Source organism: Microcebus murinus, chromosome 1 (genome assembly GCF_040939455.1).
Source record: "Microcebus murinus isolate Inina chromosome 1, M.murinus_Inina_mat1.0, whole genome shotgun sequence".
Classification (NCBI taxonomy): domain Eukaryota; kingdom Metazoa; phylum Chordata; class Mammalia; order Primates; family Cheirogaleidae; genus Microcebus; species Microcebus murinus.
In genome coordinates this window covers 24,260,085-24,281,458 of record NC_134104.1, presented here as the reverse complement: position 1 = coordinate 24,281,458, position 21,374 = coordinate 24,260,085, and the positions used below count along the sequence as shown (strand labels likewise).

Below are 21,374 nucleotides of genomic sequence, written 5' to 3'. Positions count from 1 at the left end.
CCATATCTCTCCACAGCCTCCTCCCTTTACCCTTATTAGAACAGTATCGTGGACATTTTGAATGCCTGATAATTTATCTGAATGCCCATTTACACTGTGCCATATTTGTTTCTTCTTTACTTTAGTGCTAACAAAGTACTCAATAAATATTTGTTGAATAAGTCAAAAAAATTAATAAATTTCTCCAAATTGTTTCAATGTTCCATTGCTTTTTGGGGTTTTCAGATCATTTGTTCAACGGATATGCTTAAAAGATATCTTAGTGTGAGGCAGATGATAATCTAAACAAGTCAAATTAGATTAATGGATGTTTATTATTTTGGATCAGATATCTCCCTATAATAGTGGCCCTATTCACCTATTCACCTTTTGTGCATCTGAAGGAAGAAGAGTTCTCATTTTCAAACAGCACATTTTTTACTGCCATTGGGACATTTCTTTCACAAACAGAATTCTCCTTTTAGATTAGTGTTTCTCCTAGTTAGAAGAACAAGTTTGTTCCCAGACTTGATGAAGTGGAATCTTTGTAGGATGGGCTGGGGAAACTGTATCTTTTTTTATTATCATTATTTCTGGATATCATGGGGGTACAAGCATTTTGGCTACATGTTATGACTTTGCTACACCCAAACCATCATTTGAGGTGTGCCCTTCCCCCCCTACAACACTCACTACGTCCATTAGTTGTGAGTTTACCCACCCCTAACTGCATCTTTAACACAATCTCTATGCAGCTTTAAATGAGTTTCTCTAGTTAGGAACATAAATCTAGAGATAGCCTTTGTGAAATTTTAGCAAACTATTCTTCTCTGTGGATTTAGATTGTTTAGTGATCCTCCCTATAATTTTATTTTTTTATGTTGGAAATCTAATCACATTACTCTTGCTGTCTGCTTTATTGACTCTCCTATATTTGCTAAAGGTGTAGATGTCACAATTGGCTCTTAACTTTGTATACTTTCCATTGACTTTGCTCTATGGAACTGCAAACTTGTTAAACCCAGTATAGACATTATGTGCATAAATAAGGTGAGTGATTTAGAGAACTCTACCTGGGGTGAGACTGGCTCTTTCATTGTCATTATTCAACTTTTAAATTTGGAATTATAATAATGGAACCTACTTCAAAGAATTATTGTAAGAATTCACTGATATAATGTATATTAAGCATTAGCATAGTGCCAGGAATAAAATAAATCTTAAAAATGTTTAGCAATTATTATTGTTGTTACATTAGGCAATCTCGTAGGTAGATGTGGTAGGTGCATCTATATTTGACAAATTTATAATCTACTTTGCTGTGTTAAGGGGGGCATCTAATCTTTATATGTATGTTTGTTTCTGATGACCTGGAAAAGAAATGACTCACAGAAAGCCTGATTAGGGTAGCTGTTTGGAAAGTTCATAGAAGTGAATGTTGTATTTGGCTCCCACAGTTCAACAGGTCCTCCGCAATCCGCTGAAAATGAAAGCAATGAAAAAATCATTAATATTACACTTTGTTTCAGAACAAGAATACTGCATATTACCACATTTCCAGTTATATTTCTTAGAATTCTAGTTTTGACAGATACCTCTTAGAGTTCACATAAGGAAAAACTTTGCAAATTAAGTATGGAAAAAATACAAGTAAATAGGTCTCTTTATTGAATATCTTTTCAAAACCTTTAATATTCATATGGCTTTTATAAATCTCCAAGAGAGCATAATAGTGTGCAGCTTATCCCAAAATTATTTGTGCAAAGGAACATTTTTATCAATCATCTTTTATAAATAGACTTTGTGAAATAAGGTATCAAATCCCTGTTGTAGAAACAAATGAACATTTTTACTAGGACAGATCCTCTATCTGCTACTCTCTTATGAGAAGGGCTAGTAAATCACTAATCTTGAATTTCTTGTTTTTTATTTTCTTGTTTCTTTTTACCTTTCTTTTTAAAATTTTTCTTCTTTTGTAGGGTTGGGGGAAAGGGTTATTATCCTGCATATTGAAGCATTTGACAGTCAGGAAAGGGACACAAACTAAAACCCTATCTGCTTAATAATTTCCCTGGACTGATCTGATAGTCAACACTGTCCAGAAGTCAAATTGACTAAGCTTAAGGTAAATTTATTAGAACAATACAGCACAGATCTTCCAGCTCAGAGTATGATGTTTTAAGTACATAGACTAATTTTATGAAACTTTAAGCAAATTTTATATTTATCTTCTTATTTTATATTTATCTTCTTATTTATTAGAAACATGTTCTAAAATAATGTAAAAATTCATCAACCACTTTTAAGTATCCCAATTCTATCTCATTCTTGTTACCATTATTATATTTAAAAAATGATCAAAAGAATAAAAGTAATTTAATTTGAAGAATATAGAAAACTGTGATAAATATATTTTTCTATGGTTAATGGCAGATGATACTGAAATGGCTTACCCCCAATAAGCTAGAAATCATATGAGAGGGTTAATTAAGTGTCTCCACACCTAGGGCAGTGCCTTCAGTCATACTATCTTCCATAATATCTCTTTTATATATCATTTGCCTTATTTATGTAGATCATTTGAAATTCATGTGTATCTTCCAAATTGGCATGTAACAAGCTTTTTAGATTTGAGTTTGGTCATATGTACAATGGAACAGAGAGAGTCAATTACTCTGACTCAATAGCTGTATCCTTGCCAGCATGTCCTGTTCTGTGAGATGGTAGAGGATGGTATTGTCTTATATGCCTTCCCAGGGCAGGCTTGTCTAGGCCCAGAGGAACTTATCAAAATAATAAAAACCTCTTACAAAACCTTATTCTTTGCAAAGTATTTCTATGCACACTTTCTTACCTGGGGAGAGAACATGGTATACAAAAGGAAGATGCGTGGGAGCTGCTAGATTAAAATTGTGGCTCTGAGCTAGTTGTCTTTTGGAGACTTGGTTTTCTCATGTATAAAAGAGATTTTAGGGGGGATTGATGTAAAAATCAGAGATAATTTATATTAAAGATTTGGGGGGGGTTGATGTAAAAATCAGAGATAATTTATGAATAATGCCTACGCATTGCCTAGCATACTCAGTACCAGTTTTAAAATCTTCCTTGTGGATTAGGTAACTGCTACTATTATTTCAGTTTACATGGACTATCTGAGGACTGGAGATATTCAGCTACTTGCTAATGTTGTACAACTAGAGTCAAAGTAAAGACTTCAACCCAGTTAATCTCAAACTCATCCCACATTACATTACTGTCTTCCACTGGGTTGATTAAACTCCAAATTATCTCCACTATCTGGTCTACACCATGGGCAGGGTTTAGACTGACTCTCAACAAGTGGCATTTGATAGGTTTATAACAAAAAGAAGGAGGACAGAAGACAACGTGGATGAAAGCACTGACAAATAAGGTCAAGGATGGATAGATTTAGAAGGAAGAAATCAGTATATACAAGGTGCTGAAGGCATTTTAATTAAACAGTAAACAGTAATCCAGAAATAAGGGCAGGTTCTCTGTTGAAAACTAATGTTCTCTTTGATTATGAAACTAATTTGCAAGATTTCTGAAGAAGGGTCTATCACAACCCTATAATGTCTCTACATACTCATAATGCATTTAATTTTAATAATTATCAACTGCTATGAAATGCTTCCTTTAATCCTCAGTGAGATCAGTGAAGGAGGGAAAGTGTTACTGCTGGGACAAAAAATTCACTGCAAATTACACACTGGAGAAAGCAAACTCTTCCTATTTCATAAAGTTAGCTGTGGCCAATGGTTTTTACTGTTTTATTTTATTTTATTTTTATTATTATTCTCACTTTCTCTTCAAGGAACATGAAAATTTCAAAATCTTATATTCTTAATATAGTAAATAGCCGACATTAGGAAAATGTATTGAATTTTTCATGTAACTAAGCACTTAGTGAATCATGTGTGAAGATGTGAAGGTATGACTATAATAAACACACAACCGGAACTCAAATGTTGTCAAGTATAATTGTTAAGCCTGTCAAGGCAGGCGGTTTTCTTAGCATTTTTCCACTAAATAGAAGTCTTGGAAAACTTATTCCTTTAAAATACTTAATAGGTATTTTTGAAATGCATTTGAGTTATAATTTAGTATCAAATAACTGACCAGTAAGCTACCTCTGATGCTTGGCCTGTTAAGATATTCAGTTACTCTCTGCATATAAATGACCGTGAGGAATTGGCAAAAGCGCTTTAAGGTACTCTAAATGTGATGACACAATTTACTGTAATGGTGGTGCTGCTATTGTGGAGATGTGGCATATGCCTCTTGATAGAGGAGCCAAAGATTCATGAGATGTAATTCTAGATATCACAGTCACACGGTGTCATTAGATAAACCGTCGCCACCCAGAGAATGTGAGTAAAATAGCTTGTCTTGTACAGGGAATTCTATTCATTTATAGTGTTAAACTCTTTCATTTTTCTTTTTTTCTGAGAGCTATTCTCTCGAACATTTGTATTCTGATTAATTTCTTACAATGCCAGTAGAGATTTTCACTACATACACTATGTAAATAACACGCAGTATTTGGCAAAGTGGTTGTCAGGGATAGCTATTTTCCCTGAGGCGTGTCATTTTAAATCTATGCTTAAGTTTCTGAGGCCCATGAGATATGTGTCAACTTAGAAGCATTTACTGTGGAGGTAGAGAAGAGAGTCTAGCTTTTACTTACAGTAAGAGGATTCCAATTAAACATATTTGTGGTGAAATAAGAAATGAGGATATGGAAAAATAGGTTTTTGTCTGATACTTTTATGTGAGGGAAATAACAGATGTAGCTTAAGAATTGATACTGCTTATTGATGTTTGAATACGTTGAAAGTGGCTAATTTTCAAAATCAGCAATTATTTTTTATTATCATAATAATAGATAACAACTTCTTTGGTATTACAGATAGCATTTTAAAAGTTTAGGTTGTTATCTAAAATGAAATCTTCCAGGAAAATTTTGTGTTCAGTTTATCAAATATATTTCCATTAACAAGTTGTAGTAACCAGCCATGATGTAAATATTTTTATTACATTTGTGGCAATAAAATTCAAATTTTCATTCCCAATAGTCTAAATTTGGTTATTAATAGAAATCTAGCCAACAATAACTCTAAAAAGTAGGCTACTAGTTTTTTGTTGTTTTGAGGGGCTGTTTTTTTTCAAAACAGGGTCTTGCTATGTTGTCCAGGCTGGAGAACAGTGGCTATTCACAAGTACACTACAGACTTGAATGCCTGTCCTCAAGCAATCTTCTTGCTTCTGCCTCCTGAGCAGCTGGGACTACAAGCACATGCCTCTGTAGCTAGCGCCAGAACTTTGTGAAGCTGAGGCAGGAGGATTGCTTGAGGCCTGGAGTTTAAGATTAGCCTAAACAATATAGCAAGACCTTATCTCTACAAAAAATAAAAATAAAAATTAGCCAGGTGTGGTAGCACACATCAATCGTCTCAGCTACTCAGAAGGCTGAGGCAGGAAGATTGCTTGAGCCCAGGAGTTTGAGGTTGCAGTGAGCTATGATGATGCCACTGCACTGCAGTCTGAGCAACATTGAGACCCTGTCTCTAAAAAATTCAACCAAACAAGAACAGACAAACAAACCAACCAAAATAGTACAGCCAAAACATAATGATACCAGAGTATATGAATGCAGCTAATATGGAATTTGCCAGGGTTTTGACTATTATGTTATATTAATGATATAGAAAGCAAGCAGCTCTGCTGAATATGGCTATCAATTATAAGAGAAGTAGATAGATACTGATGCACTTCTACATAAAGAATTAAAGTTAGATTATTTAGCTCTTAGTGGCATGTCTACCAAACATTCCAAATTAACTTTTAATATTTGAAAATAGAAAATAGGTAAATAATGGCCAAATCGTGCAAAACTGTGGAAATGAAGAGTGACTATTAAAATTACTAAAACTATGGCTTGGCTCCCTTTTTTTTTTCTTAATTAGTTTTAACACCCCCAGATATAAGTCAGGGGCCTGAAATGTGGATTTCTTTTTGTATACACCTATTCTATTCAGTAGGTTTCTTGTCATGAATCATCAAAATTGTCTTGCAAATTGGCATATTTGTGTAATGAATGTTTACTTTCTCAAAATGTCCTGAGTACAATCTCCACATTTAAATTAATTTGTGCCAATGTCACAGGGCAAAAATTGCAAGGCTGATATACCAGCAAATGATTGAAGTCACAAAATGGAAGAATCCCTGAGGTTATGAAAACTGAGATTATATTTCCTCAAACTAGGCACAATGTAGATCCCTAAGAACCAGGGAGGAAACTGAGCTTTATTATTCAGTTACTTGTCTGGGATTATTTTCTTATTTGAGTGCTCTAAATAGAGCCAAAGAAAGGCTATTAGCCAGTCAGCCATGGTTTTCTTTTATTTCTACTTAAACAAATCAGTGATCTGGAACCAGAAAAGCTCTGCTCAAATAAGAATTTCAGTGAACCAATTGCAAATGGCATTAGAATGAAATTGTTCAGAATACATTTGATGGTAATTAACATTTTCTGCTGTGATAAATATTGCCTTGAAGTGAGTCACTTGGAAACTGGAACAAATATACTCTGGATAGATTCTAATGCTTATATTTTAAAATCAGATGGGTCATTCTACCATTACAATTTCCCTATTGCTAAAATATGCATAGATACCCAGCATTCTTGACATTGAGGTGTGATCTTTTTCTCTTTCTGACTGAAATAAATGTGAGGACTGAGGACCATAGAGATAAACTTTTATTTTGGAAAACCATTTTTAAAGTTTTTTATTTATAGGTATGATATTATGTACAAAAGTTATCTTAAATTTTCTATTTTAGGTAATGAGATTTTGTTATATTTTAAATATTGAGACTGTGAGACTACGTTATTTCTAACCTAGGAAATTTTTCTTCCTGACCATTTATTAATGAATACAGAAACAGACTGGCAAAAAGTATTATAAAGAAAATCTATTGTTTTTATTATTGCAGTAACAAAATAGCAAAACATCACTAATAATTGGTATATATAGGAATTATTTATCAAACAAGCAGTGATTTTAATGATTCTGAGTGTGTTGTTTTTGCACCAAAATGTTCTATATAATAAACAGGCAGGGTATGGAACACCTACACATACCCTACATTGTATCATGAAGTGAGACAATGATTTTTTATAATAACTATGATCACCTACTTACATGATAATAGGAACCAGTCAGACACTGGTGGGGCAAAGGTAAATTAGGCCTAGATTTGGTATCAAGAAACTCACTTTTGCCATAATTTGGTGACCAATATTATCACACAAGGATGCATGGTGCTTCCCTGCTTTTGCTTCAGTTTTATGAATGTCATTCTGCCTTTTATCTGCATGCTTCCTTAAAGCTGCCTCCAGCTCACACTCATTTCTCTAAAGTCCTCTATTCATTGCTTTCTTCTCTCATGTATTATTTTTAAGGGCACATCATTATATATTGCTTTAAATATTTATTTGAATATTAATTTTTTTCATGTCGATGGTTATTGCTACATCTTACGTTTCTTATGCAATACTTTGCACATTGTAGATATTTAAAGAATTTGAATGAGTGTTTGAAATATTGAATAATGTATGTACAACCCACACAAGCATCTAAAAACGTTAATACACAAGATAAACTAGTCTTTTGGTGACATGTAAGTGTACATTCTATATGATGGCATGGGACCAGAAGAGCAATATAATTACTATCTTCAACTTAATGACAACTCATTTTTTAAATATTCTCCAATACTGGTCATTTATTTTAAGAGACTTTGAATAGTTAAGGTCATTCATCTGATAAATCTGCTTCTTTTTGTTTTTTAGCTTGGAGAGGAAAATACATAGATTTGGAAGTAAAACCAAACTTGGATAGGATCAACAAACTGATTTGTTGATGTGAATGTGGTAAGGTTTCAAGTGTGCTTGGAAGAAAATAGGAAATGAAAAAAGTGCTGTTTTTGTGGGCTCAGATCCATGGCAGAACAAAGCATCCATGATGTTCAACCCAAGCAAAGCTGTAGCACTAGATGAGCTTCTAACCTCCATAATCCAAAAACAGAAGGATGGTTCTTGCATAAATACAAAAACACAGTGAAGACATCCCAGTATATAAACAATGGGTGTTTGTTATCATTTACTATATGTGTTTTTCTTTTATTTCCTGTCAAATTTCATGATCTGAAAGTACTATCGAAGTGATTGTCATTTTTAACATGGATAATTTGAACAGTGATGGGTTTCTCTCTGAAATGCCATGTTTTCAATTTGACTTAAGAGGACAGGTAGACATAAGCTGCATTTTTTCCTTTTGAGCTAAAAGATCTCATAGAACACCCAGAATCCTAGTCACTATTCAGCTGTAGCACTTTAGTGGCTCCATGAAGGGAGCATATTCTAAAGCCTTATGAACACACCATTCAGGACAAAAATCTTGTGTGCGATCTGGGTCTGTTTGTTCAAAGTTCAGGAGTAATAACTGTTATTAAATTATTGTAAAAATAGGCTTGGTGAGTTTCGGGCTTAACTAAACTGCTCTAGAAATCTTAATCACTTCTTATGAAGGCCATGAGAACTTCAAGGCTTGTTCCCCAAAGGCTACGGGCCATGCCACACAGCATTTGTTCGTATTCTAGTGAAAACAAAATGGAAATCAGCACCCTCATTGTTTTCCAAAATTAAAAGGGACTAAGATGATTATTAATAAGATCCATAACAAAGTACTAAGTGATTTTCATTGTGGATTTATGTGTCACATGTAATATTTTGATAGCATACATATTTTCCTTATATTTTAAAGTCTTTGACCTATAGGGAAAAAAAAGACAATATCAGACTGAGATGAAAAAAATAAGCCAAAGCAAGATCTACCTGAAAGTATTAATGACATAATAAGAAAAAATACACATTATGGTTACTTACTGGGAAGTTCCGGTGGAGGAGTTGGGACCAAAGTTGGTTCTGGATAAATACTCTTATTGCAAATACCATATGTTAGGCTAATGTCATCCAATGCTATATCACTTAAGAACTGGTTTTTAAAGGCATTAAAAGCAACCTGCAATTCAGAGAGGTATATGAAATAATTCCACTGTAATGTTCTCTGACTTGGTCCTTCTTCTGTGGCCCAATATCCTGTGGAGAATCCATATTGCCACCTCCAATATACATGTCCAGTTACCTCATAGTGAAATATTAATGGATCATGATTTTTAAGGCCTTCTTCTAAACCCAATTCACTTATTATATGTTTATACTGGCTAAATTTTTATTCCTGGCTTCCTTCTGAGTAAGGCAATATTGTTACAGTTTCTGTCTCTCTGTCTTTGTCTTTTTGTCTCTCTGTCTTTCTCTCATGAAACTGTCATACTCCACTGTTGTCTGTCATATGCACACGTTATCTAGCAGTGGAGAGCAACTGTCCCCCAGATTTTTCCTCCCAACAATATTAGAAATCCAGGTAGCTATCTGCCTTCCTAGAGCATACAAGCCCTGAAGAGAAGACCCACTGATTAGATAATTTAAATGGAAGGAGAAAAGAACAAGAGAAAGTATGAGTAAAATATGGACATTCAGTGCCAGCTGGTACTGGGCATAGTTCAGCCAGGGTGTTGGTGTGGGATACTGTATGAGGATGCTGCCCAAAGGACACACAACCAGATTTGGGAGAAGGGTCCATTCATCAGATATTAGGTTCTCAGGGACAGTGGGATTTTAGCTACACTTTTCTGGATCCTCTCCTATGTAGGAGAGACAAAACATAAACTTAACACCTGCCATATGCTAAGCTGTGTTAGGCACATGGTATACACTATCATATTTAATTTTTCAACCCTACTGTACAGCCATCTATTTACTCAGTTGTTCATTCATTCCATGTCAAACACTTCATTGTCAAACACCATTCCAAATAAGTATTATTTTCTTCCTTTCATGTATGAAGTAATTAAGTTTCAAGGAGACTACGGTGACTTGTTCAAGATTTCACAACAAAGCGGCAAAAGTGGCAAAGCCAATATGCAAATATTTGTAGAACTTAATACTCTTACTCTCCATGATGAGCTAACGCTCAAAAAATGGACTTAGTTATATTACTTTAGAAAAGTTATTCAGTGAGTTGAGCCAGATTTGGCCACTGCAATGCTGATTTCCCCGTTTCTGCCATCTCTTTCTTCTTTGGATGTCTAATTTTTTTCTTATGTTAACTTCAATTATTGGAAAGTTGGAGAAGAAAACTTTACAGAAAAGGATAGAATCAGAATAAAGAAAAGAAGGAAAAAGGAAAAAAGAAAGATGAGAGAAAAACAGATGACTATTGCTTGCCTTACACCAAGTCATGGGAAGACCTGAAGGCAGTGATAATGACTATCCAAATATACATCTTGCAAAAGTGATACTATCTTGTTTGAAATTACCCAATTAGAATATTGTTAATTTGATCAAACTAATAGCCTATATTATGCTATAATTTAATTGCAAAGACCCTTAGGAAGAAAACACATTAAACTCTTATCTGAAAAATTAATTCACCTTAATGTGAAATAAATGATCAGAGACTTCCCAATGATATAGCTCATATAATTTGTTCTAAAGAAAATATATGGAAGTTAAATTAGAGTGGGGCAGGGTAGATAGATACCTATGGGCATAGATGTTCTTATAGGATAGGATAATTCCCTAGAAAAGTACAGGACTGACCTAGGTGGTGTTTGTGAAAAGTTAAAAGTCCTAGGTAAGCAAAGGATATAGGAAGAAATGGTTTGCCTATGCTAGATAGTGGCTGAAATATCCTACAAGGTTTCAATGGATATGATGGATCATTATAAGCTATACTTTCATGTAGTAAGTTATTTCTCAATAAGTAGTTTTTAATAAGTTAATAAATGAATAAAAATAAAAGTATTCAAAGATAAAAATTCAGGTAGATTAGGAAAGTGGAGAAAGCATTCTGGTTATCTTCAGAAAAATAATTTAATTTTTTTCACTCTACCACCATAAATATAACTGTATCATCATAAAAAGAACCCAAATATAAATCACAAAGTATTTTGCAAACCTTAAATTCAACTGTTTCATTTAAAGTTACTTGTCCATAATACCAATTTTCTCCATAATTTCCTTCCTTGTGGAAAATTGTCTTCTCCATGTTTTGGTCACTGCTGACATTAATGCTTAATTTATAGACATTTTCACCATACATATAATACCTATTTTGGAAACAAGCAAAAAATGTTTGGATTCCTTCAATATTAGAATAAATGCATTTTGTAGTTTTTCTAAATGCTTCACTGTCTTTGAAATACCTTTTTCCCCTTGAATATGGGAGTCGCTGGGGAAGGGAAGGGGAATCCACCAGCATTTCGTTGCTTTATAAATTGGAAAAGTAATAGCATATACATTAAAACTTCAGCCAACGTCTTAGTGAAATTTGTGTCCAGTAACCAGAGAAAAATAATGTTATCTCATTAAATAAGACAGCATTTAACATGTGTCTACAACATACCAGAAACTAAGGCAAACTGGTTCCAATGTGGGGTCCAAAGGGAGGCTTAAAAGTCCCACTCTTTCTCGTCTCCCTCCTGGTCCAGTTGGGGTAGAAATATAAAATCCTGTTTGAATAACAAAAAAGTTTTTATATAACTCATGTATTGCATTTTCATGGTGTGAAATGTATCACTTGTAAATATTAAAGTACAACCTTAAGATGACAATATAAGGAAAAATTTTGATATAATGGACAGGATACGAGACTCAAGCCCAGAAAGCAGCTCCTTTGCCATAACAGATTGTTATTTAGGAAATTGCTTCACAACTCTGGATCTCAAGCTTTATTAAATGAGAGCTTTGAACTATAGCACCATCAAGGGTATATCAAATCCTGACATGTTATGAGTTATTATATTATCAGGCCCAAATACCACTTTAATTCCAATTTACTAGATTTTTTGATTAATTCACATCTTTCGAGACAATCAGTACATGAGGATATTTATATATGTTGACTAACTCATAATATACAAAAGAATTTAAACACAAAATTTGAAGGCAAAGTTAAGAGTTTCAAAGACTCTCAGTTTTAGATTCCACTGGGTACACTGCATATCTCTAAATATGCCTGATTTTATAATTTCATCTTCCCTTATTCCTTTGAATGATACCTAATCTGATCACGGAAGAGCAGGAAGCACACTATCCATAAAAAAGCCCTCAAAATAGCATAAGCCATTGCATAAAGTGCTTTCTGGTCTAGAATTCATTATTCCAACCAATGATTTGAATCATTTGAAGTGTGCCAAGTTGTTGCGATAAGAACATCTTGAACATTTTCTTAGGGGAATTTATTTTATTCTTACTTTGCCACTCTTAACAGTATGACAAGAAGCAAGAATCATGTAACAAAATATGATATAAAGCAAATGAAATATTGGATTAACCCAATTTGATTGAAATGCAATTTTTATGAAATGCCGAAATTTTGTGTTTACTTGAAATCAACCATCTACTCTCTTGTGCTTTCTGACAGAAAAATATAGGCAAGTTTGCATATAAAATTCATACTCATTTGTTTATAACATGTAAAGTAAGAACACAACATGAAGAAAGAAACACTAGTAAAACTGCTTATAGATATATCAATGCATATTTAGACCAGTGAGGCAAAAATTATTCAAAATAAATGAGTATTTACCAAGGTGAATTTGTGGTCAAATGATTTAATAAATGTAATATATATATATACTATAAACATACAGATATATACATATTCAATTTAGATTAAAAATGTAAAAATAAAAATAAATGTGTTTAAGATTTTATATTTTTAACATATTTCTCATATTTTACATAATGCTGTGATATTTCATGAATACATTAGCTATTTAGTTAGTCTTCAATCATACAACATAATGAAAAGAGTAGCATAGATACAGAGGGGAGATTCCAGAATCCACTCTCTAAATGTCCAACTCCAAGTTCCTTTTGAGTTGATGTTAGTTTTGGTTGCTTAGAAAGTGGTTGGGGTGGAAATAATTAAAATACCACTGAATACCATGAATAAGTATTGAAATGTTTAGCCTAATCAGAAATGTTTCTAATTAGCTGAAATTTTATAACATAAACACACATAGTTCTCCTATTCATGTTTGTCCATGTTTATAGTCAATTAGTTATAATTTGAAATATTTTGTTTACTTATTAAGCAGTAATATATTTAGAGTTTTAACTATGATCAAGATATGATTCTATGGCTTTATGTCAGTGATCATATAAAACATAATTAATTATATAGACTATAGTACCCAGTTAATTTTTGTATAAATACAGTATAGTAAATATCATGTAAAATTGTGTATTATGGAAATATAGTAAAATATATAATATTAAATTATTATTTTGTGACCAGCTAAATTCTTTAGTCCACAGTGAAGGAAATGCTTCATAAAATTACAAATTTTAAAAATAGAAAATCAATTCAAGATGGATAACAGACTTAAACCTAAGGCATGAAACCTTGAGAAGTTTAGAAGATGTTGAGAAGACCCTTTCAGACATTAGCCTAGGCAGAGAATTTTCGAAGAAGATCCCCAAAGCAATTGCAGCAGCAACAAAAATAAATAAATGGGACCTGATTAAATTAAAAAGCTTTTGCACAGCCAAGCAAATTATCATTAGAGTGAATAGACAACCTATAGAATGGGAGAAAACATTTGCTCTCTACACATCTGATAAAGGGTTGATAACAAGAATCTATCTAGAACTTGAAAAAATCAAACAACCCCATCAATAAACGGGCTAAGGAAAGGAACAGAAACTTTTCAAAAGAAAATAGAATAATGGCCGACAAACATATTTGAAAATGCTCAACATCCCTAATCATTAGAGAAATGCACATCAAAAGCACAATGAAATATCACCTAACCCCAGTGAGATTGGCCTCTATCAAAAAAATCCCCAAACAACAAATGCTGGCGAGGATGTGGACAGAGAGGAACACTCTTACACTGCTGGTGGGACTGCAAATTAGTGCAACCTCTGTGGAAAAGAATTTGGAGATACCTGAAAGAGCTAAAAATAGAAATACCTTTCAATCTAGCAATAGGACTTTTAGGCATCTACACAAAAGAGCAAAGGACATTCTATAATAAAGACATCTGCACCTGAATGTTTATGGCAGACAATTCACGATTGTAAGGATGTGGAAACAACCCAAGTGCCCATCAATTCATGAGTGGATTATTAAAATTTGGTATATGTATACAATGGAATATTACTCAATTATAAGAAACAACAGTGATCTAGCACCTTTTATATTTTCCTGGATAGAGCTTGAGCCCATCCTCTGAAGTGAGGTATCACAAGAATGGAAGAATAGGCTCCACATGTACTCGCCGTCAAATTGGCGCTAACTGATCAACACTATGGTGCTCACACAGTAGTAATATTCTCCAGGGATTAGGGGGTCCCCAGGGGGTAAGCTCACAACTAATGGACATGGTGAGCACTGTAGAAGGGAAGGGCATGCCTCTAATCCTTGCCTGGGTGAGGCAGAGTCATAAAATGTAACCAAAATGTTTGTACCCTATAATATCCTGAAATTTAAAAAAAAATAGAGATTTGTAGTTTACACAAAAGTCTGCTGGGTCTAATCACCCATTTGTCCTTAAATTCCATGCCTATAGTAGTCACTTGACCTGTTTTTAACACATGTCACAGATGCAGCAGGAACCATTGAATTCCAAGGAAGCCCATTCAATCTCAACGTGATTGGAAAATTCTTTTATTTTTAAATATTAAGCTAATCCGCACCTATTATATCTAATTTTGCCCTCTGGGACTATTAAAAATAAGATGTTATTTGCAGTTCTACAAATGTTTAAAGGCCACTGTTATCTCTCCTAGTCTTCTCAAGAATATCTATCCTTTTTTTGCTTTTATTAATTTTAATAAAGCACAATTTCAGTTTGCTTCTTCAATTTGATAAGCTCAAAATCAATTGCACAACTAGTCATTTCCACTAAGAGTGTGGAAACAGGACGTTCACACAGTATTTCTGTTGCAGAATCTTACCAGGTGGAGAAGTAGGAATATCACAACACATGGACAGGACAATTAACTGAAATCAGACCATCATTGTCACTCTTTATGTCAAAATTCGTCATCACTTACACCATTGCTTAATAATACTTTCTTATGGGCAATCCCATTGGTCCTTTATTCAAGATCTTTTATTATGTCTTTATTTCCTATTAAACCAAGCACAAATTCACTCTGATGTTTGAAGCCTAAGTACTAGGACTTCAATATCATTTTCCAGCTATAGTTCTTATAATTCATCCACTTACTTACAGCATTTCTATGAAATTAGATTGTTTTAATATTTCCAAACACCTAGAAATTTTATGACTTGGAGGGTCTTTTTTCTGTTTTTCTGCCCTTCTTACCTGTACATTTTTAAAATCCTACTGTTTTGAGGTCATTTGAATCAAATTGCTACCTCTTTCAGAAAGCCTTTCAATTAAGAGTGACCACTTTTGAATTTTCAGTGGCACTTTGTACTTCTCTGATGTCAATTAGCATATTCTATTGTGTATTTTATCTATGTTTATGTGTGAATTTTTAAACTTGGCAGAACTTTGGGAAAAAGAAAAACACCTTGTTCATGTTTTGTTCTTTATATTGAATTAGCTAAATGTTGCTTAACGGATTATTGTTGCACTGATTTTACTGGCTTTTAAAGTTATCAAAGTTCTACACTAAGGGAATAGATATTTTCCATAACCACATGGTAATTTACGTGGTCAAATAATAATTTCTTTTAAAAGCCTTCAACTTTCTTGAAATATCTTCTTGGAAGAGCTCTTGGAATTAATCTCAGAGTTAGCTTAAAATTCACACAATTAAATACATTTTATTAATTTAAGCACACAGTGAATCTCTTTGTTGAGCCATTAGGTTTTTCTTAGAACTTCCTTCTATCACTTTTTTTACTTTTTATTTCTCCATAACCTTTCCCCACCCAACACTCTGATTACAGAGCAAAAGTGCTGAGCATGTGCTGAGCAAGTGCTGAGCATGCTGATGTAGAGACAGAAGAAACTAGAGCGGTAGTAGAACTTTCTGGAAACTTTGAGATCTCTCTTAAGAAGGATACAAATGGTTTTGTGAGTTGTTCTTTTTTTTTCTTTTCCTTTTTTTTCCAGAATATTACGGTGGTACATATATTTTGGTTACATAATTTGTGAGTTTTAAGTGCACATGTAAAATTAACTGAATCTAGTAGATATTATTGAAAGTTTAGATTGGCAAATGGTCCAAATTCTATCAATATTAGAAAGCAATATTATTTTTAAAATTTTAAAAATAATATTTTTAAAATTCAACATCACAGGAACGAGAAGAAAATAAAGATGCTATTATTTCGCAAACACTGAAGTTATACCAACTTTAGAAAAAGTTTTATGCTAAATAAAGTGCAGTTATCTAAAAGACACAATATACTTTAAAATTGAGCAAAATAACTATTTTACTCATCAGCATACTATTTAGAACTTCAGCTGTATCTCTTGAATACTTTTGTGACATTAAAAAAATAGTTATAATACCTAACGCTTATATAGCACTTTCTACATATCAGATATTTTTCTGAGAGTTTTTTTTCTTTGTTTTTTTTTTTGTTTGTTTGTTTTTGTTTTTTAACATAGTAATCAATTTAATGTTCACAGCATACTTCCAAAGTCAGGTCTATCATCATCAACTCCACTTTCCAGACAAGGCAATTGAGGAAGAGAGAGAGGTTAGAAAACTTCCCTAAATGGCAGGGCTGAGATTTAAACCTAGCTGAGACTCCAGGGTCTATATTTTAAGGATCTTTACTACTAAACTGTTGCCTCCCAAAGTGTTAAAGACAATTACAATTTTGTTGACAAAGGCAAGGAAAGAAATGCTTTCTTTGAGCTGTCTAGTCCTCTGTGGCCCCTACATTTCTGAAGTTTTCACATATTACTAACCTGGTTTTCCTTGAGTTTTCTGAACAAATGGGCCACTTCTGAGCACCACAAAACACTGCCCTGCATCAAGGCCACCATCTCCCTCTGAGCATTGACAATACCAAGAGTTAGGAGCCATTGCTCCATCAGGAGAGAATTCTTCACAAGGACTAGGAATGTGAGGTGGCTTAGATAGTCTTCTCTAAAGCAATGTCAATTCAAAATTTATCTGTTTCATCTAGGCATTCCTGTCATTTAAAGTAAAGGCAAAGAACTGAAACAAACAAGCAACAATAACAAAACCCTGCACGAATAAAAGGACCACCATCAGGAGAGATTTATTATAATACTCTTCCATTTCAGATGTTCTGACACATAAAAAAAGCAGATTAAAAGAAAAATGCCCCATGTGGTGGCATGACTGGTAGATTATAAAATCACAGGCATTAAGTTGGAGAGGACCTATTAAACCCAATCATTGGTCCTCATTACATGACTTGTCTAATTTTAAATAACTCCTGCTATCCGACTTTCTCCTGAAACTCGATTTCCAACCCAACTATTTAAAACCTCCACTTGACATTCAACCTATTTCGCTTTGGTCAGTTTCATCTTATTTTTTTCATTATTTAATCTGTTGGCAAACTGAAACCAATTTTCTCCTGTAATGTACTTATATTCTTCAAATATCAGTGGAATTATTTTATCTCTTATTATGATGACATGAAAGTAGAAAAATGATAATTTGAACATCAAAGATTTCAACTACATAAAAGGTATCTGTCAAAGTCAATAGATATAAATGCTTTCTGCAATTTCTTCTAACTACTCTTGTCCAAGTGCGGGAGAGACATTTTATTTATTACAGTCAGGGGAAAAAATGATCAAATTATTTGACTCTTTTAGGTCAGGCCTCTTTAGTGGGTTGGGGTGATTATCACTTGGGATTTAGTCTTCATCTGTTCAGATTACTAATTTATCCATGGAGGATCAGGTTTGGGAAATAACTTATTCAAAGAAGATTAATTATGTATGAGGCTATTCATGCCATCATTTTCAACACTAAACATTTTTGGTCTTATGGGATCAGCCATCTACATGGAGCACATTTTTATATGTAGGTCCACACTGCAAACTAACTGAGCAGGATCCTACTGGCTTCACTTTCAGAATAGACCTGGAATCTGACCTCTTCTCGCCACATCTGCTCCCTCTGATTTGAGCCCCGAGACATCGTCTCTGGGTTAGGCGATAACTTTCCACTGGTTTCCCTTCAACACTCATGCCCTTCCACAAACTATTCCTTGCCTACCAGTCAGAGTGAATCTTTTCATGCCTGTGCTCAAGAACTTCAACTGGTTCCTTGTTAAAAAATGTCAAGGCCATAGAAGCCCCATGGTCATGTGGGCCCTGCTGCCTGACTCACTCCACTCCAGCCACTCTGCCCTCCTGGCTTACCTTTCAACAGGTCAGATATGCTCCCTCTGCCTGGAATAATTGATATGACAATCCTTTCAGTTTCTTAAGGTTTGCATTCAAATGTCACTTTTTCAATGAGGCCTAAATTGATCAGCCTATTTTACCTTGCAATAGCACCTTAGCACCTGCCTTTCCCTTTTCACTTACCAAGCTTAATATTTTCCAAGAGTATGCATCCACATTTAACCTACTAAAAAAAATTACTTTTGGTGTATATTGCTTATTTTATTTTTTGGTTAAACTATGTGTTCCATGAGAGCAGAAAGTCTGGTTTATTTTGTTCACAGATATATTCTGAGTGCCTTGAATAGGGGCTGGGCTTAATAAATACTTCATGAATAAAGGAGTAAAAGAATAAATTACAATGGACATGTTCTTAGATTACTTTCTTATGTTATAAACCATTCCATTCAGTCGATAACTTATGCAGGAATAATTTGAGTGAAAGGTGTAGACAGGCATTTATATATTCAAAAATAATTTTACGTATTAATTAAATTCAGGCACTGAGAATTTCCTAGAAATTCAAAGATAAAAAAGACTAGGTTTTCATTCCTGAAAGAATACTGTGGTGAAAAGAAACAAGTAAGTAAGTAAATATAATGCCATGTGATGGAAACAAAAGAGGTGCTAACATGTTTAATGGAAAAGAAGTTTTGGAACTTGAAAGTTCTGGACAGACTTCACAGAAGTAGCATATGTGATCTATGCCCTCAATGTCTAGAACCATGCCTGATTAAAGAAGGATTTTAGTATGTATTTTTGAATGGAATAGTATTCTTATCAGCAATGTATCAGCAAGCCATACTGTAAGATGGATTTTGTCTAAGAAAATATTATACATGCACAAATATTCATTCTGTTGTTTTTCTAATTTTCCTTACTTTTAAAGATACACATTCCTTCTAGATTTGTAACTGTTTGTTCAGTGATAATATTTGGGATTATGAATATGTGCTTCCAAGGCTTTCATGGATGATCTTCCCACCACAAGTCCTTTATCTCCTGATATTTTCCCATGATTTCTGGTTTCTCAGTCAAATATTATTGTCTCTAATATTTCTACTTGGAATCCAATTCTAATATCCCATTCAGATGATGAATGTACTGACAAATCACAGCCCTACCCTTAGGACCATGCTTTAGAATCAGTCTTCCACAGGGCTTCCCAGAAAAAGTAAAGCTATCCACATTTCAATATATGATCTTGTATATTGAAAATTCTAAGGAATTCTTTAAAAAATATATCAGAGCTAACAAACAAGTTTGGCAAGGCTATAGGTTACAACATCAATATATACAAATCCATTGGATTTCTGTGCACAGGCGATGAACAGTAAGAAAATGAAATTGAGGCAAAGCAGACCAAAGTTCTGAAAAGTTAATTACTTCACAAGTTTACTTAGTTAATGATAAGTGGCAAATCTAGGGTGACAACCTAGTCTTCTTGTCTCTAGTGGCCTCTATGTACTCCTCAATATTTTTTAATATATTGGGTTAATAATATATTTATTGAAACACACTTACTTTTAGTTGCCTATTTGATCACCATATTTCATTGGAATGTATTTATTAGTCCATGACGTTAATAAAAAGAAAACCTGAAAGGGCTGTTTTGCATTAATACTGCTCACTTTAAACTGCAGAACAACACACCTCTTTCCTTTTGATTTCTGAATTAAATATGAATTATACCTGAAATATTGCCAAAAGTGTGGTCAAAATTTGGTCCAGTAAAAGGAGGAAAGGTATTTCCCTGTACCCTTTCCCATTCATTATCATCATTTAGGTCTTGGATCCAGAAACAAAAGCCATCCTCAAAATTACAGTTAATTTTCTCATGATCTGTGAATTAAAAAAAGAAAGAATAAAAAGCAAAACTCAAATTTAGTTCACAATATGAGTAATTATAATAAATTGCATTGAAAATAACCTTGTACAGCTTGTAATTGAATGCCATGCACATAATCATTCATTTTATTAATCTTAACTCTGTTTCATTCCATTTAGTTAAAAAAAAACCAAATTTGTATTGCCAATTGTGTTAAATTAATCCATTTCTTATAACCCATAAGGACTTTAGCAAATACAAGCTTCTTGTTTGTTAATATTTACCTCTTATTTTCACTTCCCACATGAACTTTGTCTCATATTTTTCTCTCCTCCTATTACTAAATTTAATACTTTGATAAAATTAAGTTTATGTGGAACTTTCTCTGAATTATTTTTATGCTAGTAAGTTTTTTTCAACTTGGAATATTTACAAAATATAAAATTTTAAATTAATTTTTATACTGATTGGATAATCTTTCTCAAATTGGTTATTTAATCTCTTTGAAGAATGTGAACCATTTTTAATTTCTCATTTCTTTCTAAATATTAACTAGAGAGAGATACACATAAGAGATATTCATTAAAAGACTTATTTAATGAAAATTTGGGGTTCTGCTACTTTTAAAATTCCATTATAATATTAAGGCATCTGAAAATTCAAAGGCTGAAAAATAAATAATACTTACTATTAAGCTCACTGCTGTTAAATGTAGCATATGTTGCAATAAAGCCAACATAATTATTTTCATCAGATTCTATAAGAAAGGTGACAGTAACTTGGTTGGAAAAAATCCTAATTGTTCCAGGATTATTTTCCCAAATAGAAGCTACAAAAGAAAATGAATGACTGTTATATGTACATACGTATCTACGTATTCATCCATGTTTTCATCCATTTATTCACTGACCAGTCTATCAATTTATTCAATGATCTATCAATCTATCTGACACCACCCAGTTAAATAAAAGCATAGTCCTACGATTAATTTATTTTAATTGAAATGTCTCTTAAGAATTAAAAAACTTCAAATTGTTATACATATTTAGGG

At 33.2% G+C, this 21,374-nt stretch overlaps 1 protein-coding gene across 1 annotated transcript in view; it reads right to left on the bottom strand.

Annotated features, from left to right (window-relative positions):
• The window catches only part of TMPRSS15 (transmembrane serine protease 15), a 116,951-nt gene that overhangs the window by 47,322 nt on the left and 48,255 nt on the right, over positions 1-21,374 (bottom strand). The window contains exons 8-13 of the mRNA XM_076004240.1: positions 21,012-21,152; positions 20,188-20,337; positions 11,532-11,637; positions 11,085-11,235; positions 8,951-9,086; positions 1,370-1,459 (exon numbers count right to left, since the gene is read on the bottom strand). Of these exons, the coding sequence (XP_075860355.1) occupies positions 1,370-1,459; positions 8,951-9,086; positions 11,085-11,235; positions 11,532-11,637; positions 20,188-20,337; positions 21,012-21,152 (774 nt within the window). The remainder of the gene's footprint in view (positions 1-1,369; positions 1,460-8,950; positions 9,087-11,084; positions 11,236-11,531; positions 11,638-20,187; positions 20,338-21,011; positions 21,153-21,374) is intronic.